The following is a 20,793-nucleotide window of genomic DNA, read 5'->3' on the forward strand; positions in this document are numbered from 1 at the left end:
TTGATAAAAGACTGAGATACACATCCCGCTTAGAACGCACTGCAGGGATGAAGAGAAAAACATAAATTTTTATGGTTAACACTATTGATAAAAGACTGAGATACACATCCCGCTTAGAACGCACTATTTGCAAAGAATCCTGCAAATCTGGTGGTGTTGTTTTGACTTCGCCTAATCTCCTTCCAGAAAACGCTTCAACTTACGCAGACTTTATTTATTTATATATGATTGACTGATATTTATCGCAGTGTTGGTAACTCCTCACTTTTTTTTAGTTGGAAGAAAACTGTAATATAATCAATAATGATGAATCTGTTACCAGGTTCATATGTCTTTTCATCATTGTTCAATTGGTATCCATAGGTACAAAAACATCGATACCCTGCTGGATCACTGGCACACAGCTGATCACAACCCGCGCCCTCGCATAGAGCTGATGAGAAGATAAACAGAAAAAAACAACCTGTCATGAAGTTCAAATAACGCATGAGCCATACCGATAGGACCCCGACCTGAGCATTACATCGCGGAAAATTTACAATGGAATCCTTTGATTTCTTTTCTCTTTGATCATCGTTTCACTCATATACAGGGAGGGACGTTTCATATTGAATATAATATGATTTTCGCTTCATTTCCTAGTACTAGCTCACCAGAGCTAAATGGTTTATCGAGATTAAGTGCATTTTGAATGCCAATATGGCATTAGTCTTAGATGTGAGTACTTAAGCTTACTATATCAATGGCGTGTACATGTATGTATGTATGTATATATGTATGTATGTATGTATGTATGTATGTATGTATGTATGTATGTATGTATGTATGTATGCATGCATGCATGCATGTATGACATGTATGTATCTGTTTGTCTGTCTGTCTATCTATCTACGCATTAATGTAAGTACGTATGTATCTATGAATCTATGTTCAGTGATCAGTGTGTCCTTTACAAACCACTCTCTTCAGTCCGGGTCAGCTCCAAAATTGGAGCGCTATACCATAATATTTTCCCCCTCTCATTAGCCAATCAGCGGCCAGCGCGCCATCAGTAAAAATTGTATTTCCTGGCAACCTCCACATGCGTCCTTCGTTACGTACGCCATACTGTGTCGAACTCCCGCGCCGTATTCTGTCATAATGTCGAACAGTTGTGTGGCCACTCTGTGAAAACACAATTTCAAAATCGCGTACCAGTTTTATTCTGGCTAAGACAACCAAACCCCATATATCGCTGTGATTCCTAGACTCTGGCTTGAAGTCCTGCGAAATATAAATCGTGTACCTACACAGATCGTTCAGAATACCCCATTTGTGTCGGAGATGGCAGCGATACAAATTCTACCGTATGGGGAACAGTTGTGTGGCCACTCTGTCAACACATTTTCAAAATCGCGTACCATTTTTAGTCTGCGTTTGACAACTACAAAATAGGTATCGTTTTAAAGCTCTGACATTGCTATTCTTTCTTGCAAAATGTTATACGCGTACCTACACAAATAACCTTTATAACAGTATTTCTAATAGAGATGACGAACATCCACAAAATGATTCTCGGTACTTGAGCGAAATCGATAAACTTGGGGTAGAAATGAATAGTCAATATTTCGAATATTTGTTCACTAATCGGACTCCTTGTTGGACATGACCTTCTGCAGAGAACATGGATTATGTTGACTGTCGAAATTCGTCGAAATTCACAAGACAGGGGCTTAATAAAGCGGCCCAAAACTGCCGATCACACTTGGTGGATATTTGTGACCCAGCGTGACCTATACTTTATTAATGATGTAATCTGGTCGATGATTGGCTGAATGCCGGAATACATTATCATAATGAGTCTCCAATTTTGGAGCTGACCCGGACTGCTCTTTGGGTTGATTTATGTTTGAATAACATATAGTTCCGTGAGGAACTTCATGCTGCTAAAAAACAACTCGTCGTGAAGTTCAAATAGCGCATGAGCCATACCGATAGGACCCCGAACTGAGCAGTACATGGCGGAAAATTTACAATTGAATCGTTTGATTTCATTTCCCTTGGATAAACATTTAACTAATATACAAGGAGCGACGTTCCATATTGAATATAATATGATTTTCGTTTCATTTCTTTATACTAGCTCACCTGAGCTAAATGGTTTATCGACATTGAATGTATTTTACATGTTAATATAGCATTAAATCTGAGATGTGAGTGGTCAAGCTTACTATCTCAATGGCATTTACATTGTATTACTGTATGTATGTATGTATGTATGTATGTATGTATGTATGTATGTATGTATGTATGTATGTATGTATGTATGTATGTGTGTGTATGTATGTATGTATGTATGTATGTATGTATGTATATGTATGTATGTATGTATGTATGTATGTATGTATGTATGTATGTATGTATGTATGTATGTATGTGTGCGTGCGTGCATGCATGCATGCCTGTCTGTCTGTCTGTCTGTCTATCTGTCTATCCACGCATAAATGTAAGTACGTATGTATCTATGTATCTACGTTCAGTGATCAGTGTGTCCTTTACAAACCATTCTCTTTGGGTCGATTTATGTCTGAATAACATATAATTCCGTGAGGAACTTCGTCCTGAAAAAAAACAACCTGTCATAAAGTTCAAATAACGCATGAGCCATACCGATAGGACCCCGACCTGAGCATTACATGGCGGAAAATTACAATGGAATCGTTTGATTTCTTTTCCCTTGGATAATCATTTAAGTCATATACAAGGAGCGCCGTTTCATATTGAATATAATATGATTTTCGTTGCATTTCTTTATACTAGCTCACCTGAGCTAAATCGAGATTGAATGTATTTTACATGCCAATACGGCATTAAGTCTTAGATGTGAGTGGTTAAGCTTACTATATCAATGGCATGTACATGTATGTATGTATGTATGTATGTATGTATGTATGTATGTATGTATGTATGTATGTATGTATGTATGTGTCTGTCTGTATGTGTGTCTGAGTGTCTGTCTGTCTGTCTGTCTGTCTCTCTGTCTATCTATCTACGCATTAATGTAAGTACGTATGTATCTATGTATCTATATTCAGTGATCAGTGTTTCCTTTACAAACCACTCTCTTTGGGTTGATTTATGTCTGAATGAAATATAATTCCGTGAGGAACTTCATGCTGCCAAAATATCGTTTGCGTCGCCTTTCTGAGGTCCAGGGGCACTATATGAAGGTTATTATCTTGTCTGTCAGTAACGAAGAACCCAAATTCCTGAAACGAATAAAACACAAAAAAGTAAAAAGTAAAGTAAATATTAAGAATAAGGTTTTATTTTGTTGACAATTATTATCGAAATTAAGCTTATATTTGACGCATTTGAGAATTTCATCCCTATAGAAAACATTTCACTCTACATACAGTACGAGATAATTGATTGAATATGTTTGTATAGCCGCGTCAGCTGTTTGAAATTATTAGCTTAGCAAAATGTAGCCGAATAATTGAATTTCAAGAAACGAAATTTTGAAAGAAACGAGAGACAACATTCGATTGAGTTTCATAAACTTAAAGAGACAAACAAACATACAAATAGTCTATAACAGTGAGTTAGGTTGTTGCCGTGGATTCTTCCAGCTTTGGTACCACCACGGAGTAGGATAACAATTATAGCACTCACTGGATCTATGTCAAATGAAAACAAGTCTCCTGATGTAACAACCTGCTTTAGGTCTCTAGGGTACGCTCTTTCATCGTTCAAGTCAAAGCTTACAATGTAACTGTCAGAGTTATCCAACCAATACAATCTAAAACAAAAGAATGATTGCGTTAAATTTATGCTGAGTCAGATTTATGCTAAGTCAGAATAAAAGAACTAGTCACCCATTTGGTGGCCCATTTCACCTACAAAGACATGCGTTGTGTATTCCTTATTTTCACCAGTGTCGTACACTGTAAAGTTAAGTGTTCAAGGATAGAACACCAATTAAACGCCTTTTTGTAACACTTTTTGAACGCCTCCAGACGTTCAGAAATTCAACACTACGTGTTCAACCAACGTTCAATTTTTGAACACACGTGTGCAGATTTTGAACGCTACGTGTTCATCAGACATTATATTGAACACCATGGTGTTCCATATCTGAACACACGTTGCACAGGAAATGTGTTCAAAAAATTGAACGCTTTTACGCGTTCAAAGGGCTGTAACACTTTTTGAACGCATGGACGCCGTTCAACGATAAGTGTGTTAAAGGCTAGAACACATGATGCGCGCTTGTTGAACACCTTTAATTTTGGGCGTTCACGGTATGTTCAAGCCTTGAAATAACATTACAGACCATTGATTTCCTGTAAAATTATTTTATTCTAAAAATACACGAAACATTTCTAGAGTAAAATACAATAATTTACTGTAAAATGGGTAAATAAACATTGCAACTTTGTATGTAAAGTTTGTCAGAGAAAAAAACCAACAGTGTTAACACCTTCCTATCAAAAACATAAGCAATAAAAATCACCATATTGTGGATTACGTTTTATGTTCATACTTGTTTAAAACGTACAAAAATCATCTGAAAAAGCTCAAAATTTGGCATACTTCTTGTCTTGAAAAGACGTATATGTATGAAATGCATACTCCATTTTTGTAAGATGGTTTCTTAAAGACATTTCCTCCTATATGGACAATAGTAAATTTTGAAGAAAAAAGAAGTTAGTCAAGGCTTCTCTGGTGCACATGGCATATAGTTGTCCACACTAAAGTAAACACTACATGTCAAGTTGTCAAAGTGTCACAGTAAGACACAACATGCAGAAAGTGGGGGAAGTGGGTCCTTGGCAGGGTAAAACCTATTTCCTTGTCCAACAAAGTCCTTCATAAAAAAAGGTTAGTTTGTTTGTAATATCTTTAAATAAACCCTGAAATAAATGGGTGACATTTCAAAAATGTACCTCTCAGAAATTTAAAACATATTCGTAAAACCTTTCTAATTCTGGTGTACCCTGCTATTAATTTTATACAATTTTGTTTTAATAAAAAATGGTAAAAATCACCCTTAAAATGAAAAAATGAACATTTCATCATAACTTGAATATATCACATTTTGGTAATTCCCAATGTCTTAAAAATGTCTGAAATGTCTTTAATGTCCTAAAAACACAAAGTTGCAAATTTCTGCATAATTTGAACAATCTGAAAAAGACTACCAGTAGAGAGATCTACGTCCTAAATATCAAAGCTGTTCGATTAGCAGTTTTGAAAAAAAATTTTTAAAGATTGTTTGACCAAAAATGACAAAAATTGCCATGAAATATAAAATTTGAATATTTCATCACAACTAGCACAAATTTGACGATGGTCATTTTTTAGGGACATGCTTACAAATATTGAAGACGTCAGTAAAAGAGAAGATTTTTTCCAAAAAATAGCAAAATTAGCCTCAAAAATATAAATTTGCATATTTCATCATAATTTGAACATATCTGATTAGGGTAATCCCTTGGGACCTGTAATCCAAATATTAAAGGCTGTTTTGAAGAAAAACCTTTGGAAGTACAAATTTGAGGACAATGCTACACATCCACCTATTTAGCTGACAGCAAAGCTAAAAACCAGTTGCTAAGTACAAGAGACGTGTTGAGCTACAATACAAAATAATTTACGGTTTGGTAGCAGGCTATGATCAACTAAATGTTACAAGGGCATAAGCTTTCAAAGTACGTGAAATCTCCTTCATCAGATGCAAGGGGGGGATGGATGAAAAATTGAAGCAGAAAGTGACAGAAAATTCAGAGTGAAAATTTCAGAAAAATCAGTAATTCAGAGTGGACAATTTTACTCTGAATGGTCTGTCGCTTTCACATCCATTCAAGGCTGAATTTTTTATGTCAAAACATTTTGTCATATTGTCTTGAAAGCTGCCTGCAAATACAAAGATGTCAGATGGTGTTCAAATGGATGAGACTGAGTGTACAGATGACTTTCATAAATGCATGTATGGATTTTCATGTACACATTTTGAAAGAGCTAACAAGAAATATCAGTTTCAATTTAAATAAGGGAGACTACACGTCTGTGAAAGCTTATTCCCCAGCAACATTTAGTTGATCATAGCATGCTACCAAAGCTTAGATTAATTCAGAACCAAATACAGAAATTTATCAAAATTCAGTTACTGACCCTTGGAAGTTTAAATCTACATTAGAGATGAGCTGAGTTTCTCAAGCTTGTTTCCAGACAGCTACCTGTACACTCATCTTCTTCGTTATCTGTACCACCAGCTTCTATAACAACTCTTCGATTTTCAGTTAAATCCAACTTTTTACATCCTGAAAAAATGCAACAATAGGTAATATGGCGAGATGAAACTTTAAATGAAAGACAAGGGGCTGATTATTATAAGGAAAAGTGGAAACTTTCATATACAGTGCCTCTCTCAAAACTGTTACAAAATATTTGCTGCTTCTTGTGATCATTGATTAAAATTAAAAAGCCAAACTCTCATATGCTGAAACAATACATTGTATACTCTACGATGTTTAACTGATGTTTTACATGCGATTGTGTTTACTAAAAGACATATGTTAGCTGTGATTACGCAGCGGTACTATGCAAGGCGTATCGATCGCGCTTAGGTCAAGGGTTATCACTACAGTTGTATTGTGATGACCCTTGACCCGAGTGAGATCGATCGATACGCCATGGCCAAAAGTAACACTGCGTAGTCACAGCTAGTTGTTGGTATAGCAGCCACTGAAAGAAAAAAGGTTTTTTTCACGTAGTTAAGCTATTTAAAGGCACAATACAATTAATTTCAAAGGACGATAATATAGATGCTTCAAAAATCGAATACCTTTTACTATTTTGGAGAGGAAACTTACCCTTTCTGGTCTTGCTTCCGCACGATCACGACTTCAGGGTGCGCTTACAAGAAAAATGTCGCAACTTCCGTTTTGATGCATCATGGGATAGGAAAAGACACCAAACTTGAACACTAAGTGTTAAGAAGTAGAACGCCCCTTGCACGCCGATGTTAAAATTAAAACGTTCATGGTGGTTTTCTGATTTTCTTTTCTAATTTTTAAACTTTCAACCCGTAATAAACGTGTAAAATTATTTTGTATACTTCCTTTTTTAGAAAAAACATGCTTTCAGCAATTGTAGGCCGGAAATATTTTTCACTTAGTGTGAAATTCATTACACCAAAATCCGTGTACTTTTGCCGGACAGTGAAGCAATAGTAAATTTAATATAGCCATTGTAAAGAAAAAAACACAAAAGACTGTTATTGTTTCACAGTATTGTAAAATTTCTGTGATGCTGAGTTTTTGAACACTTGAAGGAGATCGTTGTTAACACATAGTGTTCAGGTTTAGAACATCATTGTTAATATTATGAACACTAGTGTTAACAATATGAACACTAGCCGTTCAAATTTGAACACCGACATGTACATTTTGAACGCGTAAAGACGCGTCTAGCGTCCGCTATTTTTACAGTGTAGCTAGCCGGGGCACCGATCTACTACCAGTGATGTGGGGCCTTAGCCAGCATTTGCAGCGTTTGTTGGGGATAAATGGCAATTAATCTACGAATGCAAAATTAAATGTCAAAATGCCATAAACACTGACTGTGAAATGGCTAAATGTGCGAAAACATATTGATATACGCACGAACGAATTTGAAGTTCAACTTCAAACATAGGCAAAATTAGTAACCTTCAACAGATTATAACAAGATGTTTTACTTGGAAGCAAAATATTATATCATCACAGTGCCTTTAGCGAAGCATAAAGCCGACTCGACCTAGTGAATCTCATGCTGTATTTTAGTAAGAAAATCCTTATTAGTCTTCACCTTACATTTATTACTCAGGCGTCAGATGAGCCGAGTTACATTGTGACCATTTCAGGCAAAATTGGCATTTTCACCACTGGCTCTTCCCCCGGTCCAATCTCCTGAATGACTTATCCTTGTCGTATGCTGCACTAGGTGGCGATACCACACCAAAAAACCATTTGAATCTTTCAAATTTGCCTTCTGAGCCAAAAAATCTGAAAACCCGGCACAACTTGCGACTAAGAAATGCGCGCGCGCCTGTTCGAAAAATGACACGAGTGATAAAATGCCCAACCAGCAAAGAACACATTTTACTTTAAAAATTGTTAGTTGCCCGTGTGTAGTCCTTAGTTACGTGAATAAAAGTTCAACTGAATATCTTTAAGTATTCGATCGAACTCTACGAAGATTACCATGGATTATCTTTTAGATTTGTAGGATAGTTGAACGTGTCAATGTTAATATGAAAGATCAAATAAACCTTATGCACAACTTACATGTTGTCTTGATGGTCGATGGTCAAAGCCGTCGGTCTACCTATCAAACCAAATGAATTTTCATCCAACAAAACGGTTCTCCCCTCACCAGCAAGGGTAGATCTTTCTATCTTGTTCTTTCTTCCAATGTCACTCCAGTATAAGTATCTAATAATACAACAGCGTCTGGATTAATAATGCCCTTCCAAGTAACAAACGCTACTCTAACATCGTCATCGTAACGGTTACCCTAATTAGGCAGCATTTTCGAAAGCAATAACCATGTAGCAGATGTTGAGTACGGATTCATCTAACATACGTCTTGCAATGAGGAAATTGACTCTTATGGGGCATTTTAAGAGTGCAAGAGTTAAACACATTTTCTTTTCTAGAAGAACTACAAGCGTAACGGGTTTCGAACTCATAACATACGACAGCCGGTTACCTAGCAGAGAAGCAACAGACAGAAGTTTTACAAATTTTAGCTCCACTGTTAACGCATCTTATGGCATCCTAAATAAGCAAAAGTTGTAATTGTATGATATTCCTTGTTGTTCCTTGGTCTAATGTTGCTAAAAATTCGCAACGCCTAGCATTGTAAACTGTCAGAGAATTCAAGGCGTGCTTTAAATTTGCTTATTTATCCTTTTTTCGACAAAGTAATGGGAAGACGTAATGTCTTCTTCCGAGTAAATAAGTGTCTCTTCAATGTGCTTAACCAAACGCAGAGATTCAGGGGAAAAAGATTCATCTATATATGTGTAAATACAAGATTTTAAGACTTCTAGCTCAATTAATTAGCTGTAGAAAATGTAAATAAGATTAACAAATTAAATAGGTAGCCATCACATAACAAGTGTCACTGTCATTTGCACAACAGGGCCCCTAAGAGACGGCATTACACTCTCCTCTCGAAACCGACATATATCTTTAGGTTATTTTCACCAATTCACGACAAACAAGAGCGATTCTACCGTCTACAATGTGCATTTTCCAATGTCAAAATATGGCCCCACCATTCTGTCAATCAATATCTGACACATAAACTCTGACAAAATGAAGCTGAAATAGCCATGAATGTACGCAAGATATTGAAATTAATGGTTTGTAGATGAAGCAAGCGGTCTTGGAAGTCTAAAAGTAATTGTCATGAAAACAGTTACGTTGCGTAAAAGGTGCAAGTTTACCATTCAGTTTGTAACGAGTGCTGAGGCAGCCGTAATACGAAGCAGAGTAAAGGTGAAATCATTTCCTATAGGTAAACTGTAAAATTGACATTTTTGTAATTTTTTTTAACTTTCTTACCCAGTCATTGGATTGCAAGTGATGCCAGAAGGATGGTCCAAATCAGTCGTTGTCAATGAACGAGTGTATCCATCGACGTGTGCAACTTTGATCCACTTATACACAGCGTCCGTCCAGTATGTATTATTTGTTAACCAATCGACTGTGATATCTTCTACAACAGCTGAAGTACCATTGTAGATCACCCATGGGTCATGATTATATCTTTCCAAAGATATACCATAGATTTTCTTAGTGACGGCATTATTAAAATAAATCCGCGAATCCGCATAGTCGAAAGCAAGTGACACGAATTTCTCACCAACATTGTTTATGATGTTACTATACGTTACTTTGTTTGTTTCTAGTACATGATTGTATATTTCATTTCCAGTACCATTTATGTAGTTGATTTCTGTCTTATACTCTGTGTTGTCGGCAATAATGATCCTTGGATGTATTCGGTATGCCGCAGTTATTGTGCCTGTTGATATAGGAAATATACATGGGTACAATATATTCTAAAAGAACGCGGGTACCCTTCATTGCATGTTTTGGGCGATTAAGTTCACCTAACAAATGCAAAGAATTCTTCTCTGCCGTTCTGAATATGCTCTCAAATTTGCTACTTGTACAGTGCAGTTACTTAATTACGTTTTCCCGTCGATGCATCCAGATAAACTAGAAGTCAAATAGCAAAAGGCATAAAATCAGGTCTCAAAAATAAGCAAACCCTTTAATCAAAATCTCAGAGAGACTGGACCTTATCTTATTGTGCCAAACAGTTCGAAAATGCAAATGCAAATATTCATATTCTCTTGCAAATTAGTAAACAGCATTCAATTGTGTGTTTTACTTATCAAATTCACTGTCTTCACATCTATCTAGACTTTAGAGAGTGAAATATCTGTAGGCAGGTCTGCATAAATTACATCGTGTTGTAAGAAATGCTCTGTAAATTCATTCATTGACTTATTTCTTTGTTTGCTGGTCGTTTGTTTAGAATGATTTCCCATTTAAAGAGGAAAGTCCAGCGCCGTGGGCGCACAATAGGCAACGTCGTAGTGACGTTGGTTGTTGGCAAACACTGGGCGGGATGGTTAAACACTTGCTTAGTCGTTGGCTTATCAGAGAAACATAAACTATCTTTCACACCAGGAACTACCGATTATCACCTCTGCCTGAATATTATATATATTACGGAAGTGTGTAGGGTTCACACAATTCGAGACTACATTATAACTAGGGTTTGTGGAGTGGTCGAGGGGCTGTGGTCTGGTCGACAGACCTTCCTTGACTGTGATTTCTTCGCTACTAAGGTGACTGTATGCCGTACGTTGTGAGTTCGAATCCAATCAAAATTTACTGAATTCAAATCACAGTCGTTTTGTGGTTCGATAGACAGCGATGCGATGACCGCTGTGGTATGCAATAGAAATACATGTATAGTCCAGTCAAAATAGGGTTAGACCAACCACAAATTGCAACAGAATTTTTTTCTTCGGAATGCATTTCAGAGAGGTACAAAGAACAACATATTAAAAGTTTACTCGAATCCACCCTGGGGAAATATGTCTAATTTGCATAAATCAAATATGGCGGCAAACCATCAAACAAAATAACATATTTTGCTATATATCACATGTTAAACAAGCTATTTCAGTGATTTCAAAGTCTGACACTAGCAGTGTGCTAAATTAAGAGAAAATAGCTTCAGGTCATAAGGACCTGCTCCAAGCCAAAGCTTCAGGTCCTTACAGAAAACTGCCGGTCCTCAGTAAATGCAGTTGTTAACGACCTGTATTACCATCAAAGTCAACACTCTCTCCACCAATACTATGCTTTTGAATGTTGTAATCTTTAATTTTCCATGTCCTTTTATTAATAGAGTCAGCAAGTATTCACTCCAAAGCAGAATAGTGTAAGTGAATGATCATGAATCATTCAACTACATGATCTGGAATCTGAAAAAGATCACAGCCCTTATCTTCCTCACTGTCATGCGCATGCATTTATCAATTGTAAACTACACTAGGGCATGTGATATTGTGATTTGGAAATGTTTGGCGAGCTGAAAATCTTTTCTGAAATTAGCCAACACGAGTGGTAGAAGAGTGAGTGAATAGCTTAATTAGTACCCTAAAAACAGTCATGAGTAAGGGGAGTGTATGAATAAATTTTTATGTAAACATTGACCACTACATCCTTTTATTATAATGTACCGGTAAAACAGAAGGGAAAACATAACTGGTTTGTATTTTGATATGACGTATGGATTGCTTAAGTTCGACATTTTTCAAAAAATAAATATGCTTAAATGTGGCCTCTGTTGCATTCATGAAGAAACAGATGAAGTTATACTTTTAATCAAAAGGACAAGTATCGTAACTTTTTCTACATTGTTTTTTCATACAAGTCTTTTCATTAAAATAGTATACGGTATACATATTAGATAAATTGACATTAAAGGGATATAGTCGTCGGAACTGCGCCTGTGCGAGTTTCTTGTTTACAAACAATGTATTTCGTGCACGATATCAAGATGCACCTCATCATCATAGCTGTAACATTTAAATTATACAATGATAGATTATGACAGACATGTTTTAACTTTCATCAATCACCATTGAGCCTTGGATACATTGTTGCCATGGGTCGTATGGGTCCCATACGACCTTTGAGCGCAGTTCCGACGACTATATCCCTTTAAGACAAAAATCTACTACGAGAACAGTGCTGTCGACTGAACATATTTGGTTTTTAACATGGAGGTATTTTTTAGCTCCATGGTTTTGAACTATATGTACGCCCGATATAAGGACTAGATGTTACACGACAGCGCAATTGTGCTACCTGCAGTCGACAGTCAAGTTTACGTTTCGCTGCGTTTGTTTATTGACCGCTAGAACATTTTGCTTGCTCGTTGGTCTTCAACCCAAATTAAAGTTCACAAGGCCGACTGTTGTACATTTTATAAAACAAAGCGGCCTTGTCGTAACAGTTTTGTCGAGTTGCACGATCCGTCTTGTATACTCACTCTCAGAGGCCGAGAGTAGGGCTTCAAATTGTTTCGATGTATACCGTTTTACGACTGGCGTGCAAAACTCACCGTCATCCTGGGCTGTAGCCTAAATGTCGCAAAAATTGCGTCTTTTAAGATTTTACGGTATCATTAACTGATCGTGTCGCGATGTTTTTCAGCAGTATCGAGTGACTCTGTCAAACTTTTCAGAGTCATTTTAATAACTTTAAGCTTTCAAAGGGCAATGAGACCCAGCAATCGCTCAGGCAAAACTTTTCGATCAGAAATTATGCATTCATTTCCGCGAGTGACGTGTGCCATTCATGTTGTCTGCAATTTCGATCTCGATAGCAAAATGAGAGCGGCGTTTGTCATGTGTATTTTTCCAATGAAATCTTGCTGCAGCAGCATATTAAACTCCTCTATGAACCGTTTATGTTTTGAACGCTTCTATTGAAAATCAAAGTAAAGAAAACTGAGTCAGTTTGATAAAATGAAGGGCTGTATTATAAATTCCGAAAAGTTGAAGTGTGGAACTAGTGAAGTGATACTGGGTGTTGTCGTCATATAACACCGATATGCTAACATTACCAGGGGTACACTCACTAGACGAGTATTATTATAATATTATATCGCATTGTTGCACCAATCAAGTCATTCCATTACTAGAATCTGCATGCACGGACGTAATTCATACTGATCTGAATATAATTAGCTGCACTGTGCTTTGCGCGCCGATCGCAGGGATTAGACTATTAGTGAGTGTAAAATGTCGCAAAATAAAAATTTACTATGTTGCGACATTGTCAACCCCCCTCCCTGTCTGGCGTACCGTAGCAAATTCCCTACTACCAGGACACGAAGTGCGATCAACCCTGTTGCCCCGCACTCCCTCGGTGGAAAACATAAATAGGTGCATGGCATTCAAGTCTGAATTACATGATTCAAAGTCAGTCATCATCTGCATCTGTTACAGGTCTTGACAGCGAGATTTTAATTATTTATTCCAAATTCCAGTCGGTCATAAGGACCGACATATTGCTGAAAACTTTCGGCCCGACGAGAAATCTGTCGGTCTCGGACCGTCGGACCGACGTTAATTTCGCACACTGGACACTAGTAATTTTGCCCAGGGAATTATTTTGGAGGTATAATGTTCCTTATAGGTACTTTATTAATTCCAATATGGCGGCCAACATTCCTACAAAAGACATTTTCGGTCATATACCACGTATTAAACAAACTATTTCAGTGATTTTAAAGTTAAAAGTATATTTCTTTGGCATGGACAAACGATTTTCGAGATGCTATGATTTGCATAGGTAATTTGTTAATTTGCATAAATCCAATATGGTGGCCAACATTCCTACAAAGGACATTGTCGGTCATACACCACGCATTAAACACGCTATTTCTTTGATTTTAAAGTATTAATATTTTTCTTGGGTATGAAGAAACACTTTTAGTGGCTCAATTTTTACAAAGGCCCATTGATAATTTGCATAAATTAAATATGGCTGCTATATTAATGCCCCATGGCTTAATAGCTTCTAATATAAATAACGGTTTTGGTAAAGTTTTTAGCACTAGGAAACTATCAAGAAGAAACTGTTAAATCCTTGGACATTCATTTTTAAAATTTTTTGATTTTTCTGTATATGACGACCGTTAATGTTAATGAATGTTAGTCTTCTGAATGATATGTTCTCTTGTTAAATATAACATTGAATTCATCTGTGTGTAGCATTTTCGTAATTCGTAAGGGTGTTTAACACTCTACAGAGTCAAAGCATGTTATCTGCAATGTTTACTGTTTAAAAAAGGGGTGTTCAAAATCTTTAGTTTTTAATTTAGACTGAACCCCCTTCTTATGAATGGGTGCATCTTTATAAGACCCCTCAGATCATAGGCAATAAGTCATCACACATACCAGCAAAATACAATAAACACAACAAAGCTAAAAAAACAGAAAAAATGATATGACCGAAATAAAAAGTGTCGTAATACACACAAATTGAAACTTAGCACTATTGCAAACAATGTCAGACTCATAAAAACTTTCTGGACACACAAACTCAAAAAATCTGAAAACTGCATGCTTTAGCAAAGACTTACAATTAATCCAAACAAAGAATCCAACTATTACACAATACAAAGAAGTACATCTTGAGTCATTTTTCCAAGTGTCATTTTTCCAGATGTACATGTTTGTATCGTGTAACAGTTGGATTCTGTTGGGCTAATGAGTCGTTTGAATTAATTTTAAGTCTTTGCTAAGCATGCAATTTTCAATTTTTGTGAGTTTGTGTGTTGATCAAGTTTTTAAGAGTCTGACATTGTTTGCATCAGCGCTAAGTTTTAATTTGTCTGTATTGTGGCATGTGTTATTTTTGGTCACATTATTTTATTTTTTGCGTTGTTATTATCTTTGTTGTGTTTATTGTATTTTTGCTGTTATATGTGATGACTTCTTGTCTATCATCTAGGGGGATGTACCAAAGATGCACTCGTCCATAAGGAAGGGGTTCAGTCTAAATTAGAAACTAAAGATTTTGTCCACGACTTTTTTAAAACAGTAAACATTAAAGATTCCATGTTTTAACACTGTAGAGTATAAAGCATATATAAAAATCACAAATAGTGTCGTACACAGATGAATCCAATGTTATATTCAGAAAGAGATTATTAGATGACTAACAATCATTAACGGTTGTCATATTTAGAAAAATCACAAATTATTAAAATTGCATGACTTTCTTACAACTCAATAGTAAACGCACAGCAGCATATTATACGTATTTTAATCCTTTCGGAAGTCATATATGTAAGTCTACCAAATTTGCTTTAACATTCTTTTCAAAATACAATATATTTATGGAGTATTTTAACGAATTCAGGTGTCACAGACACCTATTAAAATAAACTTTTATTTGTAAATGGATCGTTATTGTATGTAAATTAATTGTATATTTTCTACATTTTTAAAAATAAATGTTCAAGGACTTAATATGGAGCTGCACGTTGCCAACACAGTTTTTTTCGAAGGAATATTTCTCATATAAGATGACAAGGAAACCCTTACAAACTATTTTGTGAAATGTAATATTTCACTTAAAACAAGAGTAATCCTCATTCTAAAATAGCATGGGCTGAACGACTGACACTCAAAAAAGTGCTTAAAATCATGGTTAGCAAAATAAAAATGCCTCTAATTCAAAATGTAAGAATTTTATTGCAAAACAAAATAGTTGTTTTGTTATATAGCATTTAAAAACATAATGTGAAAATTTCAGAAAATATGACCCAGCCATTCTTTGGAAATCTTGAATTTCGGATAAAAGGGAAGCAGGAATTCGGGTGATTTGCATACATTTGCATACATTAACCCTTCTATATCATGCAACTTGCGACTGCTTGCCAAGCTAAAAGGTGAACCTAACCAATTTTTAATCTTGGGTTAACAAATTAATAAAAATTGGAAGAATATTTGCAAAATACCGTGCGTTGGGTGAAGTGCCCTCTTGACAGTTTTTTCTTGATATTCCTACTCCTAAAAAGTCTACCATAACCTTATTATATTTGAAGCTATTGGGCATTAATTTGGCAGCCATATTTAATTTCTGAAAATTATCAAAGTGTCTTTTAAAAACATTGAACCACAAACGGTGTTTCCTCATGCTCAAGTAATATAATTAAACTTCAAAATGGCTGAAATAGATTGTTCAATACATTTTATGACAGAAAATTTCTTTTGTATTGGATTTATGCAAATTAATGAAGTGCCAACGCAAATCATTGCACCTCAAACATCATTTGACCATGCCAAAGAAATATACTTTTAACTTTGAAATCACAGAAATAGCTTGTTTAACCCTTTGACTGCTGTAATTTTTTACACCAAAATTTTAATGTGATATTTTACCAATTTCTGTGAACATTTCTGTACGTTTTTTCATAATTTTGGACCAAATGGATGTCATTTTTCAGCAGCTACAGATTTTAATCAAAATTTTGGCAAAAAGCAGAAAAATTGACTGTGGTACATTTTATAAAGTTGACAAAAATAGACTTTGGCGCCCAAAGGGTTAATACATGGTATATGACAAAAAATGTCTTTTGTAGGTATGTTGGCAACCCTATTGGAGTTATGAAAATTAACGAAGTACCTAAGCAAATTATTGCATCTCGAAAATTGTTTGTCCATGCCAAAAATATACACTTTTAACTTCGAAATCACAGAAATGGCTTGTTTACCCTTTGACTGCTGTAATTTTTTACACCAAAATTTTAATGCAATATTTTACCAATTTCTGTGAACTTTTCTGTACGTTTTTTCATAATTTTGGACCAAATCGATATCCTTTTTCAGCAGCTACATATTTTATCAAAATTTTGGCAAAAAGCAGAAGAATTGACTGTTGTACATTTTATAAAGTTGACAAAAATAGACTTTGGCGCCAAAAGGGTTAATACGTGGTATATGACAAAAAATGTCTTTTGTAGGTATGTTGGCAACCCTATTGGAGTTATGAAAATTAACGAAGTACCTAAGCAAATCATTGCATCTCGAAAATTGTTTGTCCATGCCAAAAATATACACTTTTAACTTCGAAATCACAGAAATGGCTTGTTTACCCTTTGACTGTTGTAATTTTTTACACCAAAATTTTAATGCAATATTTTACCAATTTCTCTGAACTTTTCTGTACGTTTTCTTCATAATTTTGGACCAAATGGATATCATTTTTCAGCAGCTACATATTTTTATCAAAATTTTGGCAAAAAGCAGAAGAATTGACTGTTGTACATTTTATAAAGTTGACAAAAATAGACTTTGGCGCCCAAAGGGTTAATACATGGTATATGACAAAAATGTCTTTTGTAGGTGTGTTGGCCACCATATTTGATTTATGCAAATTAACGAAGTACCTATGCAAATGATTGCATCTCGAAAATTGTTTGTCCATGCCAAAAAAAAATACTTTTAACTTTGAAATCACAGAAATCGCTTGTTTAACCCTTGGACTGTTGTAATTTTTACACCAAAATTTTAAATGCAATATTTTACCAATTTCTCTGAACTTTTCTGTACGTTTTCTTCATAATTTTGGACCAAATGGATATCATTTTTCAGCAGCTACATATTTTTATCAAAATTTTGGCAAAAAGCAGAAGAATTGACTGTTGTACATTTTATAAAGTTGACAAAAATAGACTTTGGCGCCAAAAGGGTTAATACGTGGTATATGACACAAAATGTCTTTTGTAGGTATGTAAGCCACCATATTGGAATTATGTAAATTAAAAAATTACCTATGCAAATCATAGCATCTCGAAAATTGTTTGTCCATGCCTAAGAAATATACTTTTAACTTTAAAATCACTGAAATAGCTAGTTTAGTACGTGGTATATGACCAAAAATGTCTTTTGTAGGAATGTTGGCCGCCATATTGGAATTATGCAAATTAACGAGGTGCCTATATAAAACATTATACCTCCAAAATGATTCCCTGAGCCAAATAACTAGTGTCAGACTTTGAAATAACTGAAATAGCTTGTTTAATATGTGATATATAGCCAATTATGTTATTTTGTTGGATGGTTGGCCGCCATATTTGATTTATGCAAATTAGACATATTTCCCCAAGGTGGATTCGAGTAAACTTTTAATATGTTGTTCTCGGTACCTCATTAAAATGCATTCTGAAGAAAAAAATTCTGTTGCAATTTGTGGTGGGTTAGATGCCAAATCTCGTAGATTGACTGGACTGCTCATGTATCGCCGAGTTCGGAGACGAATTTCCATCATACAATTTACTCAATGAACAGCAACGATGTATGGCTTTCAATACATCTCTGAATTTCTGCTAACCTTTTTGCGTCTAAGTAGATGTGTGCATATTCCGTTGCGATTTAAAACGGGACCCGGTTTTCAACCCCCAGGTTTCAACCCCGGCTTTCAACATGGAACGCATACTTTCTCACAACAGCAGCGGGTGATTTGAATGTGAAGGCGCTGTGATTGAAGCCAGTAGTTGAAATGGACATAGTATTACGAGCTTCGGAAGGAAGATAGAAAACGAAGGTCTTGACTTAGTTCAGGAGAGACTTTCCTCGGGCACTGTATTGAGTTCAAATCTAGCCCTGAACATCTCGTGCTCGTTCAAGCGGGCAAACTAGACATATAAACAATAAGGGGAAAGTCTGGCAAATAGATTATAGTCTCTAAGGACGGCAGCAAATTGTGATCGTAAGCAGTCGTAAGTTAGAACCTTCTACTGTTTGTAGCTTTATGGCTTTTTTGGTTGGCAGTGATGTAGATAATATCCGGTCACTGGTAAAAGACGTCGCGCGGCCGGGTTACACGCAGCTTGCAAAGGAAAAAAAACTTGTGAATTTGAAAAACAAATCTTCACTCATTCGTAAGCTTATTTTCAGTGTAATTTTGGTATTTCGAACAAATCACAGAAAAGGGTGAAGAAATTTTGAGTAAAACTGATTTAAAACGTTACGATCCCCAGTTTAGGGTTTGGTATGCAACAGCATGACCCGAAGTATAGTAAGCGCAGGTTGCATATCCGGTTACCTCGGATAAGTAACCTCGGAAAACATCGACAACCGTTCATAATATGCAAACGACATGTGACTGAGACGTAGTCGAAAAGTTGTCCGTAATTCCATAGATGAGCCTGCATATGAGTACTATGTACGCTGCTTGCTGTTCACGATATGTAAGCCAGAAACTTCAACAAAAGGAAACTACTAGTAATCTGTGACAATGGTCAGCCAAGTATTTTGAAATACATTGGTAAAGAAAGTAAATGACGCTGATGAGTCCCCCAGGACAGCTGTGCAGGGCCGTAGTCGTCGTCGATGAGTACTCGAGTATGGATGATCGATCTACAACGCAATGTTGACGTAGCCAGTAACAGTGGTAACGATGTAATCGACACTGAAATTTCAATTCCACTCAGCTCAACTGAATTGAATCAACTGATATAAACAATGACCAGACTTGTCACAATGCCAAAGGTACTTCCTTAAAATGTGAGGTTAACGCAAAGAAACGACACGGAGACAGGGCTTGGCCGAAACCCAGGGGCGATGGAACATCCGGGCGTCGTGGCGGCCTTTCCCGTGAAGCCAGTCGCAGATTTGAATGACCTCAAGGGAGGGCAACGTGTTACCCAGGATGCACCTACTGCCACGGCGGGGATGCACGGCGTCGTGGCGGCCTGGAAGATGACACGGACCCCTTGCGGGATCATGCCATGCATCGGGCAACGTGGTACCATGGTCCCTCCGGATCCGCGACAGCAGCCCCATGGAACTTTATTGAGATTTGACCATCCAAATAACATCAAGATAGAAATGTGACAAACTGTAATATGTCTGTATGTGGTTGCTAATGCCGCAGCTTGCTTTCATTTTTTTTTTTTTTTTTTTTTTTTTTTTTTTTGTGGTGGGTGGGAGGGGATTTGTGATGTGTACGTTATCGTTGCAGGAGCTGAAGTGGCGGCAAATGGCTTTGGCCAAGGGGGGTATGCATGGATAGCTGATGGTCAGTGATGCGAGCAGATAACGGGTTGGACGTCATGCAAGGCATGCATGGCATTCATATTTGATAGTGAGGGTGGACAAGAAGCAGCTGTGATTCGAGAGGCAAGGGTTCATTGTGTGTTCGGCAGAAGCGTGAGGCGTGGTTGTGAGGCAAAGGTAGGATGGCCTGCGTCTCCGTGCCCTTCCCCGCGTTAACCATGATTATAGCAAGCCATAATCATCCATTAACGCAAAGAAACGACACGGAGACAGGGCTTGGCCGAAACCCAGGGGCGATGGAACATCCGGGCGTCGTGGCGGCCTTTCCCGTGAAGCCAGTCGCAGATTTGAATGACCTCAAGGGAGGGCAACGTGTTACCCAGGATGCACCTACTGCCACGGCGGGGATGCACGGCGTCGTGGCGGCCTGGAAGATGACACGGACCCCTTGCGGGATCATGCCATGCATCGGGCAACGTGGTACCATGGTCCTCCGGATCCGCGACAGCAGCCCCCAAATTAAAGCCAGCCCTCAGACCTGGAAGTCGTACAACTGATTATGGAACATCCTTAGGCGACTGCCACTATGTGTACCACAGGATAAACAACCGTTTATTGTGAATAGTTCATAGTTCATAGTCCACAGTTCGATGTTT

The 20,793-nt window shown here is 36.8% G+C and overlaps 1 protein-coding gene across 1 annotated transcript; it reads right to left on the minus strand.

Moving 5' to 3' along the window:
• Positions 1 to 239: 239 nt before the first annotated feature.
• Positions 240 to 10,061, minus strand: LOC139152862 (low-density lipoprotein receptor-related protein 8-like). The gene is made up of 5 exons (XM_070726215.1): positions 9,597 to 10,061; positions 8,313 to 8,459; positions 3,655 to 3,781; positions 3,098 to 3,248; positions 240 to 433 (listed from the first exon to the last, which is right to left on the minus strand). The coding sequence occupies exons 1-5, from the start codon at positions 9,602 to 9,604 to the stop codon at positions 240 to 242; spliced, it is 627 nt and encodes a 208-aa protein (XP_070582316.1). The 5' UTR covers positions 9,605 to 10,061.
• Between the last annotated feature and the right edge of the window lie 10,732 nt (positions 10,062 to 20,793).

This window comes from Ptychodera flava, chromosome 16 (genome assembly GCF_041260155.1).
Source record: "Ptychodera flava strain L36383 chromosome 16, AS_Pfla_20210202, whole genome shotgun sequence".
NCBI classification, from domain to species: domain Eukaryota; kingdom Metazoa; phylum Hemichordata; class Enteropneusta; family Ptychoderidae; genus Ptychodera; species Ptychodera flava.

Excerpts from the sequence above, each read along its gene's own strand:
- LOC139152862 (XM_070726215.1), bottom strand. Across the intron at positions 3,249-3,654 it reads TTTCATTTGACATAGATCCA|GAATTTGGGTTCTTCGTTAC; the intron begins GTGAGTGCTATA and ends TATTCGTTTCAG. Across the intron at positions 434-3,097 it reads AAATCAACCCAAAGAGAGTG|CTCTATGCGAGGGCGCGGGT; the intron begins GTTTGTAAAGGA and ends TCTTCTCATCAG.